General features: G+C 41.7%; 1 protein-coding gene across 1 annotated transcript in view; it reads right to left on the bottom strand.

Annotated features, from left to right (window-relative positions):
- Positions 1 to 20,581, bottom strand: part of KDM4C (lysine demethylase 4C) — a 236,788-nt gene that overhangs the window by 74,712 nt on the left and 141,495 nt on the right. Inside the window, exons 11-13 of the mRNA XM_066604256.1 lie at positions 19,106 to 19,182; positions 11,487 to 11,542; positions 5,738 to 5,846 (exon numbers count right to left, since the gene is read on the bottom strand). Of these exons, the coding sequence (XP_066460353.1) occupies positions 5,738 to 5,846; positions 11,487 to 11,542; positions 19,106 to 19,182 (242 nt within the window). The remainder of the gene's footprint in view (positions 1 to 5,737; positions 5,847 to 11,486; positions 11,543 to 19,105; positions 19,183 to 20,581) is intronic.

Genomic DNA, 20,581 nt, shown 5'->3' with positions numbered 1-20,581 from the left:
GACGCACAAATATGAACCCCATTCTTTTGAATGGGGTCATACAAGATAAAAAAAAATTTCCGCATTGCATCGCTGTGCGGTAAAAAAAAAATAAAAAAAAATTAAAAATCGCTGTATGTCCCATCTCAGAACGCCTTGCGTTGCACATTGTTTTTAATGGGGCGCCACAGCATCGCCTGGCATGCAAGGTGCATGTGAGTGCAATGGAATACCTATCCACCGAAGACAAACAATGGGAAACGCTCCCCTACTTCCCCAAAGTGATGTGAGGCGGTTTTACACACAAAAAGGCCTCGCATCTGCAGGGACGTCGCACGTTATGAAGCATGACATCGAGACAGTTTTCATGGCCCGATATCGCACTCACCTGTGTAACTGTAGTCTTTTTATATGTGTGAGGCTACAAATGACTGCTAAAAGTGATCTAATGACCTGTTACCAATAGATCCCTATCATATGTGGGGACAGCAGCGAACACCGATAATGTGCTGCCTGCTAACCTGTGCCCCCATAGCGGAAAAATAATGACTCGTAAAACATGTTCAAGAAAACAAAATAATTAACCATAAAGGAATAAAAACTGTTCTCCCTCCAAAGAAGAGTAAGCTTCTGCAAACCAATGCCACATACACCAATTTTAGACATCCTGCATGGCATGGACACGTTTTGCATGAGTATTAGGTGCTCATGCATTAATATAATCCCATCATGCAGAATGTATATTATGAACAACATAAAATAATAATTCAAAACATGAAACCCCCATCCACCAATTCAAGGCCTCCTGCCCGCCGGCGGATATTGCTGTGGAATTCATGGTGGGCGTCCGCACCACGGATCCACAGCAAATAGCTCCCATAGCATGCTATAGGAAATCGATTCTTCCTCCACACTAGCGGAAAGCAATTATGGTGTACGCAAGCGGAGGAAAAAAAAAATCGCAGCATGCTCCATTTTAGCGTGGATTCCGTGCAGACAGCTTCCATTGAAGTCAATGGAAGCCTTCCGATCTGTGGCCCGTCCGCAATGCACATTGTGGACCAGTCGCAGATGCCACGTAGTCGTGGGTTAAAAAAGAAAACCTGTACTGCGCACGTGTGATGGTGCAATACAGATTACCCTGTGACAGACCAGGTATGCTGACATGTGGATTCCGGCTCTGCAGTCTGTAGGGGGCCTTACTCTCTTCTATTGAGATCCAATCATTGCATTTATAGCTAAAATAGGGTTCTGGTTTTCACCACTATAGCAACATTATACATTACACAATATACACATATGTGAAGTCATCAGACAGGGGAGCCCTAGAGAATTAATTACTGGGGTAAATGTTAATAATTAAATAAACTACATTAAAAATGGCATAGGAAAAGGAGAAAAAAATAATTTGACCATTCTTCCCTAAAGAGACCTACAAAATGAATATCCACTCCAGTTTTAAATAATGTGAAAGACCCATGTGTCCTGAAAAAAAGTTTAAAAAAAAAACATAAAGAAAAAAATTAAAGAAAACAACACATCACCTTTAGAATAAAGTATTCCAGAAGTTTACATTTTGTTCTGAGCAGGAAGTGTCCCCCCCCCCCCCCCCCCCGCACCCCCACCCCACTCCTTCCCTCTGGTCATGCAGGGCTTAATAAGAGATTACAAAATTGAATTCCCTTACAAGTGGACACATCAAGGAATTAGGATTTATTTGCTCAAAGCAAATTAAAAGGGTGCCAACGCACAAGAGGTTTTTCTTACTTATCCACAAGACGGGTGATTAATGAATGATCATTGAGGATTCCAACCACTGGGACCCCAGTGATTTGCAAGTAGCAATGGGGGCCCCACTCAAGTAACCACTAGGGGGTGGAGGGGTACAGCAAAGAAGCCCCCAGATGTTATCCATTTATCAACTATCCTGTGGGTACAAGTGTTTAGTGGGTTGTTCTACCACATACATACATAGTGCTGCTATCCTGCACACACATGTGCTGCAATAGGATTCCATACAATACTCACACATACGTGTACATCAAACACGCATTTACACGTGTGTGTTCTATATTAGACTTTTCGGACACCCATGTCCTGCACTCCTATCCACATCTCCACCCAACTAGGCTTAGTGCAGGTGCCAAGGCTGCTCCCTCCTTGCTGCGCCCCTCTACTTGAAAACGTTCTCTCAATGACCACAACATATTTGGCCACTTTTACCATAGTGAACTGTAACTGATGCTGTATTAATCAGGCCACTACCGAAATCTGTTCTCCAGTGTTTAACATGTAGATCGTGGGATAGATTTCATTTTAATAAGGGCCTAGATGGATGGGCAGGTTGTAAATCACATGTGCTTGTATTTGCATCCGCAAGGTTTAAGAAAAAAAAGTAGGTGAGCAAATAAAAAATAACAACACAGCTGTATATTGACTTTTTAACCCATTTTCTAGCTAAAACAATACAGTTGATCCACTCCATTTTCAGAATTGATGGAGCTTTCAAAACCACAATCTGTAGCTTTCAAGCTTGCTATTATTTCCCTCTAGGTGCAGCTCTGAGTGCACCGGCTTCCAAGTAGAATGGGGTGGCACTGGCCAAATACTGAAAAGCTTATAGATCAGTCATCATTGTAGTGTAAATCCCTTTTCAAAATAATGTCTGTCGCTCAGAGAACACTTGTGCTTAGACTCGGTTCACTTGTCAAATACAAAATTTGAGGTCACAGAAAGCCCAGGGGCAACGCCATTTATTCTCAAACTCATTTTCTACCTCTATTTTGACAGAGAAATGGGATTTTCAAATGTAAAAATAATAAGCAGCACCGGAGAAAAATAACAAAAACACCTTGTATACACATTTTTGTTAGGACACCCAAAATTGCCTGCCTATATAAAGCGAAAACATAATGCTTATACGGTTAAATACGGACAGCGCGAGAACATCTGGCGGGGGTTTGTTGTGTTCGCCACACATACGGACGCTACTCATCATTTCCTTAAAGAGGATTTAAAAAAGTACTTTTAAACAATGAGCCAATGAGATAAACCCACACTTTATGGCTGTTATTTATTGGCAAACAGTGTTTGTCTCAGTCGAGCCAAGCAGGTCATATGTGATTTCAGCCTATAGCCTGCAGAGCATGAGGAGCTTTAGAAAAGCTGCAATGACGCTTTAGCAATGTGCAGTTCAGTAACCGCTTTGGGCTGGGGTCACACGGGGAGAAATGGCTTCAGAATTTCCGTGCAGAAAGTCCACACGGCAATTCCGCCCGCGGCTCCTAACCCCGGGATTAGCCAGTAAAGTGGCAAATCTTGTCCACACGCTGTGGCCAATCCGTTGTGGCCAAGCCACATGAAAACTGACATGCGGCGCAGAATTCAATTACGCAGCGTGTCAATTACTTTCTCTTTTCCGCAGTGGACTCTTTCCTCTCTATGAGAAAGCCGCAGCGGTATGCCGACAGCGAAACCACTCCAAAACCCATGGCTAGAGGGATGCAGGTTTTGAAGCGGCGCTTTTCCAGCGGAATTCTCGCAGTTTTTTGGTGCGGCCATTCCACTGGAATTCCATTCCGTGTGACCACAGCCTCACATCTGCGGTGGGAATTCTGCTTTCCTGCTCCGTTCGGGGAGCAGGAATCCTGTGTCTGAACGGTTTAGTCTCTGCACGGAACTGAACAGCGCTGGGCGGACCCTATTGACTTTAATGGGGTCCACCTACTTTCTGCCCAGTTGAACGGCTTTTGGACAGAGCAAAAAAAGCACTACCGGTATTTTCAGCTACATCTGTGATGAAAACTCTGGTCAGACATTCCGACCCAGATGTGAAATCGGCCTTAGACATGCCAACCAATAATATAGATTGGGATAGTCTACATATAGTTCATTTTCCATAATTACAAAGCAATTCAGTCAAAAGGCAGCATAATTATATAGGTTGGGTCTAAGTGCTGGCACTCACAACGATCAGCCGATTTTTTGCAAGATACATTTTTGTAACATTTTTTAGTAGCTGTCTTCAATAAGGACAGAGCTGCAATTCTGTCAAGTGAATGGGGACTGAGCTGCATACACCGATGAGGAAGAAAATGGTTTGCACCTCTAACTTTTAGGTATTAGTGTAATGTGTCTCCACTGGAACTGTTGGCGTGACTAGAGTTGCTGCCCAGGTCACACCCACAGCTCCCGATTGGCTGCGGAACGCATACGCATTTACAGAGCTGCCAAGAGAAAGATAGTTCGGTGGAGGTGATGGCAAAGCGGGACGCCTGTATCTTGCATCTTGTTACCACAGTGACCCGCCGAGCCCTCTGTGATTTTTATTGTGGAGGTCTGATGACCTCAGAGGGAGCACGCACTCTCTCTGTAAAACCCTTTACACACCGCAATCTATGTAGATCGCGGCATATAAGGAGTTAACAGCTGGGAAGGGGTGGGAGGGGTGTCACTGCTTTGATGCTCCCTCAAGCTAATGCAGCGGGAGACCAGCCATCACTGACAGCCATCTCTCCTGCTGCCGCAGCTCGTCAATGTTGGGGCTAATAGCAAAACAGGACACCTGTATATGGTGTCCCGTTGCCATGACAACCCTTCGGTCCTCCGCAATTTTTTTTTTATCGTGGGGGTCCGATGTGGATAAACAGAGGGAGCTCCCTCCCTCTGTGAAAACCCTTTACACGGCGCAATCAACAGAGATCGTGGCATGTAAGCGATGCACCGAGCTCTCAGCAGCTCAGTCAAGCTGGGTATGCCGCAGCCAACCAGGAGCTGTGGGCGTGACCTGGGCGTTACCTCTAGCTCAGCCCGGGCACGTGCACACTTCCAGTGTCGACATATTACACTAAGGGCTCCTACCCACTAGCATTTTTTTAACGCTGCAATATCACTGCGTTTTTTTAATGGAAACGTCAATGGGACTTTCTAATGTTAAAATCACATCACAGAAAAATCGCAAAGCACAAACTTGAGATTTTTGTGCAATGCGATTTTAACATTAGAAAGTCCCATTGACATTTGCATTACAAAAAAATGCAGCGATATCGCAGCGTTAAAAACAAAACAAAACACTAGTGGGTAGGAGTAGAGATGAGCGAGCAGGCTTGGATACAGCAGTTACTCGAGCGAGCATCGCTCTTCTCGAGTAACTGCTTACTGGTCCGAGCGTGCTCGGGGGGGGGGGCGGGGTTGAGAAGTGTGTGTGTGTGTGGGGGGGGGGGGTCTCTCTCACTCTTCCCCCTGCCCCCCACCCCACCCGAGCACGCTCGGACCAGTAAACAGTTACTCGAGAAGAGCGATGCTCGCTCGAGTAACTGCTGTATCCAAGCCCTTATACCCAACTTTTATACCACTTCTCTGTTTTTTTACATATATATTAATTGGGTAGATGGATTTTTGGACTACTGCTTTTTAGTTGAACATTTTTGATACACATCGTTTTATTCTTGATTGACATTGTGTTTTCCATTATGCGATCACAAGACAATTCAATACTAAACCTCTGTTCTTCACAAGCAGGACATTTTTGGATCTTTCCCATGCTGTGTGCTCAAGATAGGGCACGACGTGAACCTATTCAACAACTGCATTTGATTTATTGAAATATGCTTATAAAACAAGAAGGGAAATGCACTTTTCAAGCTAACAATACATTGGCCTTGAGAAACATTAAAAAGCAAGTCTTTTTTTTAAATTCGTTGTAAAAGTCTTGTATCTATTCTTAGGCATCCAAACAACATACTTGTTGCGTACTCACCAGTTTTAACCTCTCAAGAGGAATTCCGCTGGTGTCTATTTGGGATCGTTCCATCACATTTTTAAATCTCACTTCAGGGACAGCGATTGCGCACATTACATGTGCCCATCTAAAGAAGAAAAAATTCACCTAAGTATTTATGCAATTAATATAAAAAATATTCTGATCTGTTTAAAAAGTTCTGCAGTGACAAATGTTGCTATGGTTACCACTTAGCATCCTAGTCATGGTATGAAAGATCGAAAATACACATGTCATTCCAATTCAGCCTATAAACCCACAATGTGGATTCGAGGTAGGCAAAAAAAAACCCAAAAAAACCAATGAGGTAGAAGCCAATTTTCCCCATTTAAGGGAAAAAAACCTTCCTGACTAATCTGGCAATCGGAATAATCGCCAGATTACCAATGCTTCTGAAGTTATTAATGATAACATATAATATTGTATTGCTCAAGAAAGACATCCAGGCCCCTCTTAAACTTATAAAACAGAACTGGTACAGAGAAAACGCAAAGGCAGTAGTCATACCTGGGCTGTTATTCCATTGCTATGCTAAAGGACCTTTTACACGCAAACAATCTTTCAAAGAACTGAAAGATTGAAATATTTAGATATCTATTTGCATAAAGTGTTAATGGCTATTAATGTTTTATCATCATGATTTGCACGTAAAAGGACCTCCAGGAGTTGTTTGCAGAGCCCAGTGTGTGTTTCAATACACGGCCAGCTGTGTAAGCAGCTGACAGAACATTCCATTTCTCTCCTCCAAGCTGCCAGCACATTACATTGTTCTCCTCTGGGCTAGTATAAACATGCACTGGGGAGAACATCCTGCAATCTATTAAAAGATGATTAAAATGCGTTCAAAAGGAATATATTTGCTCAGTCTTTCAGAGGTGTGAATAGACTAAGTAAACTGAAATCAATTGTTCAGACAAAAACTACATGATGCCCGCGTTTACATGTGATGAATATTCTGCCATTTGGACGAATTTTGAATGATAATCATTGCATGTAAAAGGGCCTTAAAGATACCTCTGCTACTAAACAAGTATTATAAATGGCAAGTGGCAGCTCAGGCCCTGGTACAGATTTTACACCTCTGACCCAGCCACCATGGGGTACTTACAGATGCCCAACTATCAGCCCGTGTAAAAGGACCATTAGTCTAGCGATATTAATTAAAGCATATAGAACAGATTTAAATAGGATTGATAGAAGCAAGAAGTGGAGCGTGATTTTCAAAATTTTGTTTGTAACTCGAATTATCCTTTCAGAATTTACTGCAAAGTAGTAATGCAGTGTGACCATAAACAGAAACAACTAAATATATACGGTTGCAAGAACAAATAAGTAAACCCTTTAAAATGATCTAAAATCCTGCGCTGATTACTGATCCAATGTGATCCGATTGTTAGCAGAGCCACAATGGTAGACAAATGCAATTAACTAACAGTTGTACGATTCATGTCCTTTATAGCAGAGGTCCCCAACTCCAGTCCTCAGGGCCCCCCAACAGGTCATGTTTTCAGGATTTCCTCAGTATTGTACAGGTGATGTAATTATTGTCAGCCCCTCAGACATTGCCACATGTGTTCTTACCATAGGATATCCTGAAACCATGACCTGTTGGTGGTCCCTGAGGACTGGAGTTGGGGACCCCTGCTTTATAGTGCACACTAATTATGCATCCACAGAGCATGGAGAAAAGCTAAGCCAACCCTTAAAATGTAATAAACGGTAGAAGCAATCACCTCACCAAACATTTCCTGTTGCTGTAAATCAACTAATGAAAGGTTGAAAAGAATGAATACTATATGTGTTTTGGAATGGCCAAGTCCGAGGTGTTGACCTTAGAAGAGCTGTAATAAAGTGGTTCTTATGCCCTATGACTAAGAACTTTTTTCCCACTGATTCGAAACAAGCAAGAGGTTTCAGGTTGTGTTTTAATCTTTGAACGTGCCCCAATAAGGGTGCTTTCACACGGGAGGATACAATATTCTTCCGAGAAACTCAGAGTGATATCTGGTTAGTAAGCCTGCGATTATGATGTGTTTTGCAGTAAAAGGGCAATTTTCATACGCAAGACAATTGCATGTTGTTCCAATAGTAAAATATAGAAAAGTTGCATCCCAGTAACACACACATTGTGTGGCATGCAAGTGCAATGGGATTTTTTTTCCAGGTCTATTGAAAATCGCCCCAAAACAGGACGTGCTGCAACTTTTTTTTCCTCGCAGCATTGTTGGCTGTGTTTTCCTCCCTTACAGTCTCCTTACATGAGTGGATCTGGGCAGGACATTTTCTGGTGAGCAGACTTACTACATTGTTCTATATTGACTAGTGGTGTCCTGTTACAAAATGTGAATGGGAAGCGAAGGGAATCCTATTATCTAATGAACTCTCCATTTAGGCCGGTTTCACACAACTAAGAAATTTGCTCGAGATTTGTGCGTTGCGATGCACGAATCTTGCACAACTATGAACCACATTCTTTTGAATATAGTCCTATACATGAGTGATGTTTAGAGGTGTGGGGGGGGGGGGGGGGGGGGGGAGTCGGGAAAAAAACCTACATGTCTTATTCTTTCGCGTTTCTTGAAAAAAACGCATTGCCCATGGTTCTCAATGGGACAGAAAAACACACCGCACGGCGTTCAATGCACACGAGTGGAATTCGAGGTTTCCCACTAAAACCATGGAAAACACTTGCCAATGCGCCAATGCATCTGAAAGCCACACCAGGGGATCGCTACTTTAACTGACGTATTGGGAGACGTTTTTGGCATACTTTAATAACTAGGGAGTTGGTCAACGCATTTCAACTCGGATTGATAAATTGGTAAAGGGTTTAGTAGGAATCGTTGGGTCCCTTGTTAGCCAACCTGAAGGTGTCTTAAACATTAGATGATTAAAGGTGCCCATAAACAGTAGATGAACATCTGTCAACTAGTTGCGGGACCAGCAGACCTTTTCATATGCACAGGAAGATTTCACAACTTTTCCCTAATGTCCGGAAAAAGGAGGATTGGATATGCTGGAGTCCAACATGCCCAATCTTTGTAGTTAATGGGGAGAGGTGAACATGCAACTGAGCCAGCCTGACTAAGTGTGTTTTTTTTAAAGGGGCTCGATTAACCCCCTTAAGTAGGCATAAACCTTTCAGACAAATACACAAACTAACATTTCCTTAGTCAAGTTAAAAAGTAATTATTTGGCATCTTTTGTAAGTTTCTGAGAAAACAAAAAAAATTAAGCAATCAAGACTTTCTCTACAACTAATGAAGAAAATACGCTGGAGTATGATAAGGTTGTAACAGACAATGACAAAGGAGTTTCATTAGCTCCAATAAGTGCATATTTGTTGTAGAAAATAAACAAGACCAATAGCAAAGTTTTTTCAGGTATAAATAAAGCCTAAAGAGAGATATAGGTGTGTGGGCTGTGCGAGTCTGTATAGATTATATATGTATTACATACATACTATATTTTTTGCATGATAAGACACACTTTTTAACAAGATTCAGGACCTTCTGGCACTGCCGGACCCATCTAACATCGGACTATGGAACGCACACACAATTTTGGCAAGATTCTTTCATACTTAAAGTGTGTCTCATAGTCCAAAAAATATGGTGTATTATGTGTAATATAAATATCTATGTATAACTATATATCCATTTCCATCTCATCATGAAGGACCTTTCATCATGTCGGCATCATGTGATCAGTTGGAGGAGCCAGAATCGGGCAGCACAGGAGAAGATTTGTATGTGGTCTTTATTTAAAATAAATAATAATCTGTGCTGATGTGGAGGGTGTTGACATGTGGCATGAAGAGGTGGAGAAGGGGATAGACAAGGATGAATGTGGCAGCTGGGCATCTGCTACTTTGGGTTAGTATGGAGCATCACGTTGCGGAAGATGTGTGTGTCCACTAGCCTGAAGGCCAGCATTTCCATTGCAAGCAGCTGTGCAACGCTTGTAGTCAGGCTCTGTGCTCATGGATGGTTGGGGTGTTATTCCGTCTTAGTCCTCTGTGAAGACTCTCTCTGCTTCTCCTTCTTAGATAGACTACTTCACTCTCTTCCACCTCCTCTTCCCTGTCCTCCTCCTCTTGAGTGGACTCTGTTACAGCGAGCACAGTGTGCAGGCAGCTCTGTTTCCACATCCTCCTGAGGACACATTGACTGTGAAGGGTGGACCACGCGCACTGACCCACCCTCCTCTTCGGAAGAAAAAAAATGGTTGGGCTCTCTCTGGTTGTTTGGACTGCTCAGTTGGCATCCACAACACTGTATGATCAAACAGCTTCGGAGGGGGCAGGTGATTTGGCACGGGTGAAGTAGAGCGAGTGGGGGAATGTTCATGGCTAACTGGTATAGACTCACTCCAGTGTGTGTATGACTTGGAGGAAGAGGAGGTGGTGGTACTTGAGGCATGCTGTGTCATCCACTCTATGACCTATTCTGTGTGCTATGGATGTAACACACTGCAGAACCACTTCTAAAGAGTGACAGTGAGCTTGCCTTGCCTCGCCTCCTGCAGAATGTGGGAGCTGTTTGAAGCGTCAACTTGGCCTTTCCTCTACCACCTCCAACACATCCCCTACCCCTTGCTTTCTTCATGTTTTTTTTAAAATTATTTTAGTTCCCTTATTAGTGTAGTTTTATGTAACTTAAAAGTTAATTTTGTAGTTTGCAGAAAACTACTTCTAGCTACGTTAGGCCTGGGACTGGTGACTTTTATAGTGGCTGGGACTGGTTACTTTTAACGACGTTTGAGGCTGGTAACACACAGTGTGTTGGCCATTTTCCTGGTTGGTTTTATATTAACATAAAAAAGCACCAACTAAATAAGCTGCAATCCTTGGGAAGCATGACATCTGAGAACAGAAGGACACAGAGTATAGCTTGTAACTTTGTGAGCTGTGCCTGTTTGGCCAAACCCCATTGCTAGCCATTTAAGGTATGCAAATAATTTGTAATGGTCAGACTGGAAACTATGAAGGACGTCTGAGGCCACACCAAAGCGTATTTTGTGTCTGCTTTACTGCTATATATGTTGACAGCAGCAGAAATATACTTTTTCTCATGTTTCATCTAGGCATAAAAATGTGACACAACTTTCTCTGCTCCCTTCAATAGAACCCCATTTAGGAGTCCGGCCATGTGATCAGTCATATGAACTGGTCAGGTGATAAAAGTCATACATAATCTAGTATTCCTATATCACTATATCTACTGCGAAACCTGTAATACATTTTAATTCTACTGCGAAACCAGTATTCCTATATTAAAATTACTAAACTGTGTACAATTAAAAAAAAAAAAAAAAATCACAAAAACACATATTGTGCAAAGAGCAGTTATCAAAAGACGGTGCCCATAGTTCCATATTAGTCAGGGCAGATAATCAATTTTGTGTATAATAAGATCTATAATAATAAGTGTAATACATAATGAGAAAACAACTCCTTATACAAATGAATACAGACATGGTGCTAAACCTTAGCACATTCTCCGGGTGGGGGTGTTGGACGAGATCGTTGTCTGCTAAATGATCACCCCCCCCTTAATCTGTCCATAGACCGAGGTCCCTACCAAAAATAGTAAGCCATCTCAATCACTGCTGCACTTTGAGAGAATTATGGAATGTAGTAGTCTTGGTAGATCCATCAGAATAAACACATAAGACAACCAAAAAGACTTTTTAAAAAAAACAAAACTAAATGTTATTCAAGACTTACTTATTTTCTGTAGTTTGCTTAAGAGCGCCCCCTCGTAGGCTGCAAAGGCAACATTCCTAAAATGAGAAAGTTAACAAAAAATTAGAGAACTTTGATTTTGAACAAAGTTGTGCTGTAAAACCTAATGCTGGCAAACCACGCTCATTATTCGTAGTAGAACAAATTATTATCTAATGGCTCTTTAACAAAATTATCACATAGAACAGCTTCCAAATTCTCAGAAAAGAGCCGCTCTTTACTTGTATTTGACAAGCTTTGCGACGCGGTTTTGTTTATATTAACTTAAGCATGAAAAGGACATTGGCCAATTCGAAAGATTAACAATTCCAATGTTCACAAAGGCAAATAGGTCCATAGCAATAACATTACAAGGAAAGGTTTACCACTACACAGTATGTAAAACAATCATTCTATCGAGCAGTGTTTGGCCTTCATGAAACAGAAAACTATTATAATAGATGCCACCGGTACAAGGTAATAAGTGTAGATTGGACAGATGGATTCTATTATGAAAATAGGACGTTCTTTGATTTAGCCAACCATAAAAAAAAAATACATAACTTTTGGACTGTGAAGAGTTTTCCCTACAAGAGATCTTTTTCTGATCTTCAGGAAATTCAGATTTGGACCAAGGAAAAGTCCAAAAAAAGAAGTTCTCCTATCGAGCAATTATTAATTATATTTCATTTAAAAATAAAATACCAACAGGTAATAAAGGGAATGACAAGGCAGATCGTTCACTGCCTCGCCCATGTTGCGAGTTGTTCCCGAGAATTGTGTAAATACAGTCTTTATGACAAATTTGTTCAAAGGCCTCAAAAATAAAAATACAAAAAACAAATGGGCCATTTTTTACAGTATTAAAAAAATCTTAAAGAAATAAATGTGTTCAAATCAGATGGAAAAAAAAAATGTTATGTGGATCCATCAAATAGAAACCAGCACCACCTGACTGACTATTGACTACCAGTTCCATCTAGTTTCCATTCTTTTACCAGTGCAGCATGCCGCACTACTTTTTTCCTGCACTTATGATGGAAATCATTAAGGAAAGCCTTAGTAGAAACTTTAGCCTTAGAACCCAGAGAAAACCAACGTGATTAAATTAAAAACTACAAGGAGTGCAATAAATGTTAAAAAATAAAGTATTTCCTCTAGTAAAGCGAGAAGGTAGTGACGAGTCATTAAAGGACTATATAGGAAAAAAAGTGCTATGTAAAAGGCAGCAAATACTTAGAGTTTAAGGCCAAAGAAAATTAAAAAAAAATATATATATATTTTTCAACTAAATATATAATAGACTAAAAACTGAAAGTGTTGATTGAGTAAAAATCTGGGTGTAACTGTGGTGAATGATCAAGGAAAAGACCAACCTATTAACCCCTTGGCGAGATCCATGATGCATGCCATGCAAATGTGTGCAGGATTTGTATGGAGTGGTGGGTATCGGTCGTCTTTGACAGCCAACACCTGAACACAATAGCTGCAATTGGAAATGCCTCCAATCGCAGCCGTTAACCATAGAAACAAAGGGTTGATGCAAGAACAAGACCACATGGTCCATTTAGTCTGACCTTATAGAATTTCCCTTTTATTTCTTGCTTAGGAAAGATTTATGCTAATTACAGGCAATGCTTGAATCAACTATTGATTTTCCAATCACATCTGATGAAAGTTTGTTCCAAGCATCTGCTACTCTTCCATTAAAAAAATATTTTCTGATATTACTTCTGATCTTCCTTCCAACTAATCCCAGATTGTGCCTATGGTTCGCTTCCTACTAAAAACACTTCCCTCCAGAACCTTATTTATACTTTATCATATTTAAAGTTTGGATGATACTCCTATTTCTCCATTCTTTCCTCCAGGCTACACAAATTAAACTTATTCACAGAAAAACTAAGCAGAAACGTCCCTTAGGAAAACTAGAAAGATGTAGGTAGGCAGTAACCAAATAATCATGGAAATGGCTAGGAGGAACAGGCCTAAGGCCTTCAGTGTATTCTCTAGGGAGTGTCCTCATGATATAAGGGAATCCCCGAAACTTTCTGTATGCTACCTCGCTGCCGCGGCGCACCAGGTGCTTTAGATAACAAAAAACATTTCTGTGAGTGAACGGTTGTACTGCTGAAGGTACCGTGAAGCAAAGGTCCTATGTCAATCTAGTCTTCGAATGAAGGTTTGTGCAATATTGTTATTCAGAACTTTGTTCTTCTCGTTTGCTTCGTTCCACTTAAGTCCAGAGTACCTCCGTGATTACGGACACAAGTTGTATGGAATCAATAGTTTTGAGCAGCACACTTTGCACTAGGATGATCTTTCGGCACAAACCTCTGTCACTGACCATGCAGAGTTGCACTCTAGCACACCACTGGGCTTACGTTCCACTAAGCCCTGGATCCAACTCCAGCTACTAGAACCTCGGAAGGAAAGGCAGACTCCGTTAACTCTGGCTGTGCCTACTTTGTGAACCAGTGGGGCTGCATAAAACACCCATGGCCAAAACCTTCAAAGACACCACCAGGAATATCAAACCTATTGCACGCTTTTGTACCATCAGCAAACAGGTATCCTTATTTTTTACAAGACCATCTCCTATGTCACTTACCAATATATTAAAAAAGAACAGCACCCAGGACAGACCTTTGTGGTCACCACTTTCTATCTTGTTCATGTTCAGAATACACTCCATTAACAACAGTGATATATGTCTTTTAACCAACTTCCAAACCACTGGACTATCAAAGGATTAAGTCCAAGTTTCAAGAACTTATCTATGAGTTCTTTACATTGAACTGTATTCAAAGGCTTTACTGAAATACAGATAGGCAATATCCACAGCATCACCTTCATCCACCGCTTCTGATAAATAGTAAAAGAAATCAATGAGATTAAGGCCGCCTGCACATAGGCGCTTTACATTGCGGAATCCAGAGCAGGCGTCTGCCTCCGGGTTCCGCAGCAAATACGGTCCATAGCATGCTATGGAAAAGGGATTCTTCCTGCACACGAGCGGAAATCAATTGTGCTTTGCGCTCACAGAAAAAAAAATTGCAGCATGCTCCATTTTTGCGTGGATTCTATGCGGACGCGACCGCCCTTCCGCATCTGACATTGTGGAAAGGTCGCGGATTCAGTGTCATCCCTTAAGGATGGGTAAAACATTGGACATTCTCCAGTCATCAGGAACATGGCCTGTTAGTGGCGACCAGTTAAACAAATCGGTTAGAGGTAAGGCAATCACAGACTGCATGTTTAACGTTGAATAAGGCAGTGGGTCCCAGATGGCACCTATGGCAGAGTTCTTAGTGAACTACAATGTCCCCTTTCATCATCAGCCTCCAAAAGCAATGGATCAATGCCCTTACAACTAGAAGTAATACTATTCCCAAATCACAGAAAATCAGCTTCTGAAAATACTGAACAAAAGAAGCCATACAAACGGCCGGCAACAGCCTGAAGTAAAGTAACATAATTATCCCTATTTTTAATATTTGTAATTCCACATTTTCTTCTTCTGTCACTAATATACCTGAAAAAGGTATTCTCCCCTCCTTAATGGATTTGACCGATTCTTCCTCCTTTTGTGCTTTAGCAGCATGAATATGTTTTGCCTCCTCCTTTCTCAGTTTATACAATTCTCTGGCGGGTCCTTTCCAGTTTCTTTAAACCTCTTACAGGCAGACTTCCTTTCTTCTACTAGATTACTAATATCTTTAGTGAACCAGAGTGGTGTCGTTTGCTAATTGGCTTGACATTGTTTAGTTACCTCTGAGATAACCATTGTTAATAGTGTACAGTATTCTTGAAATTAGTCTTTCTAATTCTAATATATTGATTGTAGTAAAGGTCCATTTACACAGTACGAAAGTTGGGCAAACAATGCCTGACACTTGTCCCAGCAGGTCCTCGCCCTCCTGCTGTCACATGGGAGCTAGTATTGCTGGCTCACTCACAGAGCGGCCAGCAGGGGGGCGGGGCAGTGCAGGAACTTTTTCTGCTCATGCTTCCCCATCCCTCTCCATTCACTTAACACAGCGTCTCCTTTTCTGGACACGACCTTCATGCGTTCAGCGCAGCCCTCCATCTGCATGTGGAAATACTTTCATTTAGAAAGCATTGCCCACAGCCATCGCGTTAGACCCAAGTGTTCAGAGCCTGCGTCTAACGCCATGAATGCATGTGGAAAAGGGGCCGAAGACCCCACTTCTTCTGAGAGTCGTTTTGCCTGCAGCAAACCTTATTGGTGACAGAGTCACCTCACACTTTCCAAAAGTTTCTAGAACTTGGTTATAAGTTCATTAGTGCCGAGAGCAAAACTACATCCTGTACAACACAAAGGAAAGGGCAGAATGTAAAGAACAAAGATCTGGTCACCGGACCACAAGACACGTTTCATCTTTACAAAAATCCGTATTAGATCGCCTTAAACTATCGATGTTACCGATATATCGGACATAACAATATCGATGACAAGTATCGCCAAAGCATTAGCAATATTTCATTTTTTGATGTCCCAACCTTAACTCCATGTCTGCTCTGTGAATGCATTCATGAGCAGGTGCCTGGGAAGAGCAACCTCTGGACAGAAGCACAGTACGAGGAGGTAGTTTAGATGTCATGGGCTCTTCCAGCTTTGCTGACTTGTGCCCATCTGAATCCACACAAGTAGCCTACATTGCTCAGTATACATATCCTGTGAGGGCCCCATTTCTGGCAGCTCTACTAATGTTGCCAAGAGGTCAGACTACTGATTCACCACCCTAGCAAAATGGGAAAAGGCGGTAATAACTCTATATACTCAGCCGAGGGCTGAAACTAGACATCAGACTTAGCCGGCACCGTTCTATTTCCCCACCAATACTCAAACAGGACAGTCACTTCAAACATATACCAAAATGCTTAGTTCGCTGTGCTTAAAATCTACTGTAAAACAAAATAAAAAGTTGTGTCCTTTTTTTTCTTCTCTCAACTTTGTGGAATAGTAAGCGAAAAATGTAGAGGAGATACATGTTAAGTCACAGCTGACACTTTCTGCTGTGCAAAAATAGAATTATGATCGCCTGACCTTGAGCAGATCCTGAAATGAATGTTCTGATATACAACATATGATCATCTGCTACCATATTTCAAGCACACACTGAATACCTATTGTGCTGTGCAGCTGCTGTGTAGTCTGTTCTTAGAATAATGAGAGCTGAGATCCTGCCATTATTGGAAGCATTAGCTGGGAAAGGAATAGCGGCATACCTGTATTTTTGATTCTTTTGATGTCAAATGAAATGTTAAAGTCAGTAAAATGTGTGAAAAATAAAATCCATATCACAACACAAAATTGTGAATTAAAGATCTGGCTGGAATGCATACAAAAGGCAGACAAATAATATGGAAATGTATCAATGCTGAATTTGGATGTGTGTTAATACATTGATCACCAATCCTGGAGGCAGGTCTTCAATAGTTAAGACTGGAAGATCCCTTTAACCCAATCATATACAGTTGATTTATATATTTAGCATTGTTTTATTAGAGACATTAAACCCCGTAGCTGGATAAAAAAAATGGAGAAGCTTGCAACGCCTAAGCTGGAAAGCATGTGACTTGAGCAGACTGCTACTCCGGCCTCAGTCACACAGCAGGATTTGCCTCTGTTTTTTAGCATTTTTTTACACTTTTTGCCGTACAGAATAAAAAGAGTGTTCAACCTATTGTACACGTCATTACGGACGCGCCAATTCCAAATATGCGGGATTTTAATATTTTTTTTACCTTTTTTTATGCCAATATGAGAAAAAGCACCTAAAAAGGTTTTTTTGTACATTTTTATTATTTTATTTTTTTACACTATTTCTGTCCCTCTGGGGGACTTAAAGCACAGCACTGATGATCGCTGTGATAAGGCATTGCAGGACTACTGTCCTATCATGCCTTATTGCTTATACAGCGATCACAGGCTCTGGCAATACAGGACTTCGGTATCTGGCGTCCTGTTGCATTGGCAACCAGCCGGGCTCTCTGCGTTTATATCGTAAGTCCCCGGCAACTTCACAGAGGGAGCACGCTCCCTCTGTGAACCCTTTTCAGGCCGCGATCTACATAGACCGCGGCAGGAAAGGGGTTAACAGCGGGGGGCGCATCTCCCGCTGCCGGATAGCGCGAGATCTGTCATGATCTCCCGCTATCCCTATGACGTAAGGGTACGTCATTTTGCGGGAATTACCCAGCTCCCATGACGTACCCTTACGTCATGGGGAGGGAAAGGGTTAAAAATGGAAACCATAATGCAAATGTAGAGAGAGGCTTAAAAATATATAACTTCCTTAATTAAAACAGTGGCTTAAGCAGTAAATGGTTTACGGGGAGTCCAAAAGGCATTTTCATTTTTAAAAGACGAGTAGCGAGAAAAAAATCCTTATTCGCTCAAATTGGGGATGGAGAAGCGATAAAGTTCTTTTAGATCTAATAAGGGTTAATGATTCATAGGTAATATATGGAGGGTATTTTAATCTAATATTAAAAGTTACAGCAGACAGAAGTCTAATGCGTCATACAACAAAGTCCAATAATATATGCAACGCGTTTCAGCATACAGGACGCCTTTTTCAAGCATCAATTTGAGCACATAAGGATTTTTTCTCGCTACTCCTCTATATACCTCCCCATTTCATGCATTTTGGGGCATCTCCTTGTTTCTGCTCTCCAAGCCCTTTGGATCACATGCAAGATTGAAGGAGGAATACACCCGAGCTTGCCAGACGTAGGGTGATAGCGGTGGGCTCCTGTTTAACACGGGAGCCCCCCTCTAGGCATCAGTCCACTCTTCATTTTAGCCATTTTGGCTTTCTTTATCCTGTATATATCTCCATGCTATTTTAAGGCGCTGTCCAATTTATATTATAACTCATTTCTGAAAGAATATATTTAGTCAGTCTCTGAATAGTCCCCCCAAAAAAAAAAGTTTCTATGCAAAAGGTTTTTTTAAACGCTTTCCAATCCACTGTCTGATGTCTAAAGACATTCTGATTGAAGGCTGTACAGCTCCGATGTCAGAAGACGTCCGGCAGGGTATTCTTACTGTAGATTACTGGCCGCTCTGTTGTCGGGGGCCTCTACACCATGTCACATACTGCAGTACTCACTCTAGTCAGCAGATGGCGCCATCGTATAATGGCAGAAAGAGAAAGCCCCCCTATGAAACCCTGAATCCAAAATTGGATTGCAAAGGGTTAAAGCACAAACTACACTGTAATCTCAATGCAATTTAATTTTAACAACATTTTCCTCTACAAGAGTTGCCAGAAAAGAATAAAACAATCTATTTAAAATATTTCATATAGAAAAAAAAAAGTCAAAAAGCGGCACTGTTTGTTGCCGGTCATCTGGGTAATATAGCATTTCTCTGCGGGCTGCAGTCATTGGAGCTTCAGTCACCCTCGTCAAATAGTTCCAGCGTAATTTTGGTGCGTGCGTTATCGATTCAAGTAATTATTTGGCTACTTAAGGAATCAGAGAATCTCTCTTTGTACAATAGCAGTTTTCTAATCCACTAGATGCTGAATATCTCTTGCTTCATGCTAGTCTGTCATGCTTAAAGTCTAAAAATAAATGATGCAACTTACTGCTGTCCAAACTCCAATTCTACATCGAGAACACATCCATCCATCATGAATTTCATGGGAAGGAACACCATAACAACCTGTAATGAGAGAGCGCAGTTAATTAATGAATTCTGCCCCTTCTGGTCTCTGAATCTTCAAGAAACTCAGCGGTGTATGGAGCAAGAACATGAAAGGATTAAAAAGGAAAAAAACACCACAGAACGTCCTTGACATTTAAGACAAATATCAAGAATTTTAGTTTTTCAAAAGGTTTTCCCACATGAGATCGGAGACTGACTGAAAGAAATGGGACCCAAGACTCCGTATGTGAGAAGTGAATTATCAGATGGCAGTAGGCTAGCCTTTCTGTAAAAGCAAAAAATAAAATTATAGCAGGAAAATTAGAAAAAAAAAGCAGCAAACAAGTAGGAAATATTAATTATTAAAACATATATTCCATGCTTAGGCTAATTTCACGCGGGTGAGCGCGATATTGGGTTGTGAAACTCGGCCTGATATCGTATATGTGCGATGTCCCCGGGGATGCAAGGCAGTTTTTGTCAAAAACGCCTCCAATCACTCAAGTACAGTTGCGATTGTTTTCAATGGGACACCTCGCATCCCGCCTGCATGCACGTAGCACACCGAGCGATGCGTTTTCTGGTCCCGTTTAAAACAATGAAGAACACCCAATAATAGGACATGCTGTGATTTTTTTTCCCACGCCGCAGGAAAATAAAATAAAAAAAATTAGTCATGTACATGACTAGAGATGAGCGAGCGTACTCGTTAAGGCAAACTACTCAAGCGAGTAGTGCCATATGCGAGTACCTGCCAGCTAGTCTCTAAAGATTCGGGTGCCGGTGGGGAAGTGCGGCAAGTTGCGGGAGTGAGCAGGGGGGAGCGGCGGGGGAGGAGAGAGAGTGAGAGAGAGTTCTCCCCCCCCCCCCCGTTTCTCCCCGCTCTCCCCCGCTGCTCTCTATATATGACGCATTCAAAATAATGGGGTTCATAATCATGCAAGATTTAATTCGTCTAGCACCGCACAAATCTTGCGCAATTTCCACGGATGTGAAAGTGGCCTTACTCTGAGTAACTGGCCTGATGCCTGCTGAAATCCCTTATGATCTAGTGCTTGTCGCACTCCAGGCAACTCTTTCAAAACTATTGCCCCTGCACCGCTTTCAGCAGCCCCCCAGCAAACAGCTGATGCAGAGGAAATGTAGTGCTCCATGGTGGCCAATCAGATGAACAGCCATCAATGGAATACAAGAACAGCACCAGTCAGTCAGAATGGTAGTTGATTGTACAGAGTAGCTCTCCACTGTGGCTTATATAGGGGGCTAAGCTCTACAATAGGGCATATAGGGCTACCATTATAAAGGAGTTGGTCCAGGACTAGAAAAAAAACAAGCTGTTGCTTTTTTCTGACAAAGAACCCCATCTGTCCATGTTCTGTGTCTGGTATCGCAGTTCATCTCCATTCACCAGAATCCG

The sequence above is a fragment of the Eleutherodactylus coqui genome, chromosome 5, assembly GCF_035609145.1.
Source record: "Eleutherodactylus coqui strain aEleCoq1 chromosome 5, aEleCoq1.hap1, whole genome shotgun sequence".
NCBI classification, from domain to species: Eukaryota; Metazoa; Chordata; class Amphibia; order Anura; family Eleutherodactylidae; genus Eleutherodactylus; species Eleutherodactylus coqui.
Note: the sequence above shows the minus strand (reverse complement) of the source record. Positions and strands in the feature narration are given on the sequence as shown.